General features: G+C 52.4%; 2 protein-coding genes across 2 annotated transcripts; both read right to left on the bottom strand.

Annotated features, from left to right (window-relative positions):
• Positions 1 to 2,218: 2,218 nt before the first annotated feature.
• On the bottom strand, positions 2,219 to 2,698 carry PtA15_5A372 (uncharacterized protein; the record flags this gene model as incomplete). The annotated part of the gene is made up of 1 exon (XM_053169126.1): positions 2,219 to 2,698. The coding sequence occupies one exon, from the start codon at positions 2,696 to 2,698 to the stop codon at positions 2,219 to 2,221; it is 480 nt and encodes a 159-aa protein (XP_053020354.1).
• Positions 2,699 to 3,121: 423 nt separating this feature from the next.
• On the bottom strand, positions 3,122 to 3,831 carry PtA15_5A371 (uncharacterized protein; the record flags this gene model as incomplete). The annotated part of the gene is made up of 2 exons (XM_053169125.1): positions 3,122 to 3,520; positions 3,637 to 3,831. The coding sequence occupies 2 exons, from the start codon at positions 3,829 to 3,831 to the stop codon at positions 3,122 to 3,124; spliced, it is 594 nt and encodes a 197-aa protein (XP_053020353.1).
• Positions 3,832 to 6,212: the final 2,381 nt, after the last annotated feature.

Here is a 6,212-nt window from a genome sequence, read left to right as displayed (position 1 = left end):
GGAGTAACAAAGCGTCAAACGGTGATTTGGCTTCCGGTGCAGGAAGTAGCTTTCATCGAGTTAAAAAAGGCACTTACCAGTGCACCAGTCCTGTTGATGCCGGATACCCTCAAGAAATTCGTGATGGAAACCGACGCTTCAGATTTTGCGGTCGGTGCGGTTCTTCTTCCGGTGGATCAAAGAATTCGCCGAGATGGACATCGAGATTTGTTATAAGAAGGGATCGGACAACGTCGTGCCAGATGCGCTGTTGCGTAGGAGTGATTTGGCCCTTTTAGCAGAGGTAACCGATCAGCTCCATGAGACTGATTGGCCGTTGATTATTCCCTATTTGATAGAGGGAAGAGACTTACCTGTTGGAATTCCCAACCATCTAGTCACTCGGGCAAAAGAAAACCTTGAGCTTTTTGAGTACGATCCGGTCGACGAAACCCTGATTTATCTCGGTCGTCGTGGGTTGAAGGAGCGGTCGCCGTTTGTAGCGTTTGCGTATAGATTCGATCTTCTCCGTGCGGTTCACGATGAACTTGGCCATAGAGGCCGGGACTGCACTCTGCAGATCCTGCGGGGACGGGGGTGGTGGCCTAAGAGGTACGATGATGTACAGAGTTATGTACGTACCTGTGCTTCTTGTCAGACACAAGAAAGGCCGCATTCAAAGCAAGAAACAGGGTTACAGCGACCCCTGCCAGCGGTGGGCCCCTTCGAGAGGTGGTCCTCCGATCTTATCCAGATGCCAGAGAGCAAGCCAAGCGGGTGCAAGTGGATAATCACAGCGATAGACCACTGTACCTCTTGGCCGGTGGCTGTTCCATTGAAGGAAGCATTGGCAGCCGAGTTGGCACAAGCCATCTTTGATCATGTAGTGACGCCATATGGGGCGCCTAAGGAATTCCTCACGGACAGAGGTTCGAACTATCTGTCAGCGGGATTCACTAAGTTCCTGGCAGCAGCAGGAATGAAGCAAGTCCGCACGTCCGGGTATCACCCGCAGACAAACGGCAAGAGCGAGCGCTTCAACGGGATTTTAGAAGCCGCTCTTTTCAGGATGAACACCACCGGCGATCCCTCCAGATGGGAAATGTGTTTGCCGGCGGCTTTGTTCTCGGCTAGGATCCATGTTAGTGATAGCAGTGGGTTCTCGCCGTTTGAGTTACTCTACGGCGTCAAACCCCGCTTGCCTAAGGATCGTCCAAGGATGATTGCAGCAGACCCGGTTCTTCCGGGCCAAGAAGAGCTTCTGTCTTGGATAGCCGAGCTGAATAAGACCCGGTTGACCGCGACGGGCAATACCGCGGTGCGAGCGCAGAAGAACAAGGATTCCTTTGATGGGAAGACTGTGTTTGCGCGGGATTTAGAAGGTATAGTAGTGGGGCAGTACGTGAAACTGCACAACGAAAAACATACGAAAGGCTCTCCCCGTTGGTTCGGGCCTTTCTCAATAGATAAGGTCCTCAACAATAATGTCTACATTATTGTTGGTCATGAGGGTGTGGAGTACCCTAGGCCGGTTAATGGGAACAGTCTCAAGCCGGTAGCCCTGAGATCTTTAATAATTAATGATATGTGGGCACCTCCTCCCGCGTTAGTTCAGCGGGAGAAGCGGGCCGACGCTCGAGTAGCAAAAGAATTGCTAAAGAAGGCCAAGGCTATAGCCAAGGCCAAGCCAAGTACTTCCGTAGCAGGCGGACCTGCTGACGGAGGATCAAGTCAGTCACCGGCCTCCGGGCCGGCAGCAGCACTGGGCAGGCGACTCAAGCTTCGCTTAGGTCCACCCCCGGCAGGGTCTGGGACGGCCCCTGTCTAGAGGGGGGGATGTTGTAGCCGGGCTACATAGTAGCCCTATTTCAGATGTCACGCTAGGATGAGGAGCGGCTGTTGAGCCCTGTACTATACAGGGTACTCAATAGCCTATTCATCCCGGCTGGGACTAAGCCCGGGTTTAGCGTGCCGAGCTATTCAGTTGTTCTTGCTCTTCTCAGTCGAAGAGGTTTCTTTCATTCTTAGTCATGTAGCACGTTTCTTTAGTGCATAGTTGTACACTCTTATGACGTGCTTGTTTGTTTTCGTGGCTCCTTTATAAAAGCAGCCCCTCTTGTAGGACTTTGTCCCCTTTTTTCCCTTTTCCTCAGTCATCCAGAAATCAACTCGATTTCCTAGGCATTTTTCCTGAGTCCTGTACGCGCACCGGTACAGTAGCAGCACGGTTCAAGACGATTCACTCATTGAGGGGCACAAGGCCGGCGTGTTGGTCGATGGCTCTGAACTGGAAGGCGTGTCTTGGATGGGGCCGGGTCTGGGGAAGCGCTCCGGGCTTCAAGGCCAGTCTGGAGATGCACAAGTCGCAGCGATAGAAGTATGCGCCCGGGTCTGCGAGGATCTTCTGGAGCTGGACGGGCAGGAGCGCTGCCGGATCCGGAGCCTGATGGCGAGGGGTGTGGGAGTCATGAGTGGGTGAAGACGACCTGGAGAAGTGGGCGTGTTGGAGGCCGTCGTCATCCCCAATCAGGCTCTCCTCTTCGCCCTCGAGATCCTTGGTTATGCACATCTTCCGGATACAGGTTTTGAGCAAGCTGGGCAGCGGTGACGGCAACTTATCGTCGACTGGGACAAGCGTCCTGGCGGGCGGGGAGAGGTAAAAGACGCCCCGGGACTGCGAGAACCATTGGAACTGGCGGTCGTCCGCCGTCATCATCATGTTTGGGACAAAAGAGGTGGCGACAAGAGGGGGGCTTGAGCCAGGGATTTCCGTTCAGGAACAGCTTGCAATCAACGAGTTGGAGGATTGAGGTGGGCAGGAACTCGAGCCGGTTGTACGCCAGCTTGAGGACCCTCAAGCTCCGCAGATTGCCAATCTCGGACGACAGTTTGGTGAACTGGTTCGAGCGGAGACTGAGATTCTGCAGGCCTTGGAAATAGCAGATCCAGCCAAGCTGGGCAAACGCGCTCAAGGTCAGCTAGTATAACGCCGGATGGAAAATAGAGACGTGCAAAAGAAGAAGCAAGGAGACACTGACTCGAGATCAAGACACATATCGCCGCGGTTGACCGCCCGCGAGAAGGCGGACGAGAAGCGAAGGTGGCTGTCCGCGCTCAGCATGGTCTCAGTCTCGTCCTTCGGTCAAACACGATGAATGGTGTGAGTCAGGTCTTCGGATTGGGTTCGCTTGGCGGTGAGCGTGTCCAAGCTCCTCGGGGGAGAAAAGAAGATCCCGCCTCGACGAGGTGGGGTGGAGAACGGAGCGGCAAAGGGGTCCGGTTGCGTCGTCTCCGTCCGAAACCGACCGTTGTTTTCTTCTGGATCACCTTCTTCTTCTTGGGTATCTCTGATCATCGTATCGTCCACCTCGACCGCCAGGCTCTTCGAAGTTGATGGCATTAATGATGTTGAAGAGGAAGTTATTGAGGGCAAAGCAAGGAGCAGGCTCTCGGGATCTCTGAGAATTTGTTTGCGCACTCCTCTGTCCTTTTCGCCGGCGAGAGAGGGCGAGTAGTCGTCGGTACGAGAGCCCTCGCGCCACTGTTTGGAGCGCGGGCATTGAGAGCTTTCTGAAATCGGGAATTCTGTGTGGAGCAGTCAGACGTCATCACCCGTGGTTTCAAGTCACCTCGGGATTGTCGAATAACTCGACTTACAACCATCATTTGCCAGATTGCGGGTAAGCAGCCGCCAGCAACTTCAAGGAGTGGACAAACAACATTGGCGGCGTACGTCCCATGGAAAGGGGAAGCCAAAGCAATAAAGTCGAAGTCGGGGCCATCCTTGATACGGGAGGAAGTCAGGCCGGGGGGTCCTGCTGGGCTGGAAGTTGTGACAGAGCAGATCAGCATTCTTGGGCGGGTCAGTTGGCTTGTTGTTGGAAGGAGATGGCTTGGTGAGGCGGTGGTGTCAAAGAAACATGGCGGTCGTGCCACGATGCCCCCGACAGGTCAAATTCTACGGTCAATTTCAAGCGCACATCAGATGTGTTGACCAGGATGGCCAGAAGATCTGAGATGTAGCTAATGCCTTGCGAGTCAAAAATATGTACAGCGGCGGCGTGGCGGAGGCTTTGTTGTCTCTTGTGTTTGGATAATCCCCCAGGCGTCCTCTGCCACTGTACTTCCAGTGTGCGGTTTGTCCTCACCCCCTCCGCTGTTGCACTTGTGCAGTTTGAGGGGTTAAACGTGTTGGCCCCCCTTTGCATAATGCCTTAAATGCGGCACGCTGGGGGTCATCCTCTCGCCATTTTTTAACCCTGCTAGACAGGGATGGACAGTGGGCCACGGTGCATCAGCTTGCTGATGTTAGGTGGCTGGTTGTAGGTTGTTGTAAAATTGTGTTTTTTTGTTGATTTTGGCATTTGTAGAGGGAAAACCTTTCATGTCTTTTGCTGGAAGTTGTAGAGGGGAAACCCTGCATTTTTTTTGTGATTTTTAGAGATTTGTAGGGGAAACCCTTGAAGTTTTGTTTTGTAATTCAGAGGCTTTAATAAACTTGGATAATATTTTCTTCTCTCACTTGTACTTTGTCTTATTCTATTGTTTTTACTGAAATTCATGTTTTATTTAGCCTGAATTTTTCAGAAATGAGTAGTCCGTAAGATGATAGAAAAGAAAAGAGAAGCCGTGAACCTCCACCCCCTTCCTTCCCTCCACACGCATCTCTGTTCCCACCCAATCCCGCAGATCTAAAACTTTCCCGCACTAGTCTGTCAGCTCCTCCCAATTTCCCACACGTCATTGTCCCAGACTCTGCTCATCTCCAACACCCTCTGGCTAGCCCCCGTCAGCCAGTCTCTCACCAACGCCTCACCAGGAAAATAAAATAGTCAGTTGATGACAAGTGACATCACACCAGCTCCAGCCAGCTACCCAACATCTATCCAATATCCATCCACTATCTACCCCAATCTCCCAACTGTCTCCTCAACTTCCAAAATTTACCAAGGAGGTCCTGTTCAGTTTTTGATGAGCCCAACTGATCCTCAGTTCTGTCCAGCGGATACTCAGCTTTGTCACCCAGCTCATACTCAGCTTTTTTGCTCAGCTCATACTCAGCTTTTTCACGCAGCTTACTCTCAGAATTGGAATAAAACATTTATACCAGTCCTTGCCCAGCTGATGCTCAGCTTTGTACTAGTCCTGGCACAGCTGATGCTCAGCTTTACACCAGTCCTGGCACAGCTGATGCTCAGCTTTACACCAGTCCTGGCACAGCTGATGCTCAGCTTTACACCAGTCCTGGCACAGCTGATGCTCAGCTTTACATCAGTCCTGGCACAGCTGATGCTCAGCTTTACACCAGTCCTGGCACAGCTGATGCTCAGTTTTACACCAGTCCTGGTACAGCTGATGCTCAGCTTTGTACCAGTCCTTGCTCAGCTGATGCTCAGCTTTGTACCAGTCCTTGCTCAGCCTTTTCCTATTTCTGTCCCAGCCAATGCTCAGCTTTGACCCAGTCCTGGGCCAGCTGGCCAGCTGATGCTCAGCTTGCTGAGTATCAGCTGATCCAGGCCAGGGAAAAAGATGTGAATCAGCTTGGACAGGACCAGAGCTGAAAATCAGCTAGGCTAGGGCCAAAGCTGAGCATCAGCTGAGCCACTTCCAAGGCTGAGCATCAGCTGGGCCAGGGTCAAAGATGATCATCAGATGGCCGGTGCCAAATTTGAGCATCAGCTGGGTCAGGGCAAAAACTGAGCATCAGCTGAGCAAGGGTAAAAGCTTAGCATCAGCTGGGCCAGGGCCAAAGCTGAGCATCATCTGGTTTTGTCACATTGAGTGCTTTGATCCTGAAACCTGTCATGTGAGCCCTAGATGTGCTGTTGGGGAGGAGCAGCTTTGGAGCAGTGTTGGAGCTGAAAAAAAAGCTACATCATGTCACTTGCCATCAAGTGACTACTTTTTTTTCCTGGTGCCTATGCCCCAGTTCCACCTGCTTTGGCTGCCTTGTCTCACCTGCTGGCGCGCCACTGCTACCAGTCCACAAGTGTAGTCCGCCGCAGTCCAGCCCTGTATTTCTGCTCCAGTCCAAATATCCAATCTGTGATCTGCCTGATCCGTGCATTCCGTCTGCGCACGACTTTCCATAAGCTCCATAAGCTTTCTGACATCATCCTCAGTGCTTATGTCACCGGAATGCACTCTGTGCATTCCTGCCGGCGCTACCTCCAAGGGGGACATTCTACCACACCTGCCCATATAAATCACCACACCGTGGACTGCAGAAAAAG

This window comes from Puccinia triticina, chromosome 5A (assembly GCF_026914185.1).
Source record: "Puccinia triticina chromosome 5A, complete sequence".
In the NCBI taxonomy this organism is placed as follows: Eukaryota; Fungi; Basidiomycota; class Pucciniomycetes; order Pucciniales; family Pucciniaceae; genus Puccinia; species Puccinia triticina.
This window is presented reverse-complemented; position numbering and strand designations above follow the sequence as displayed.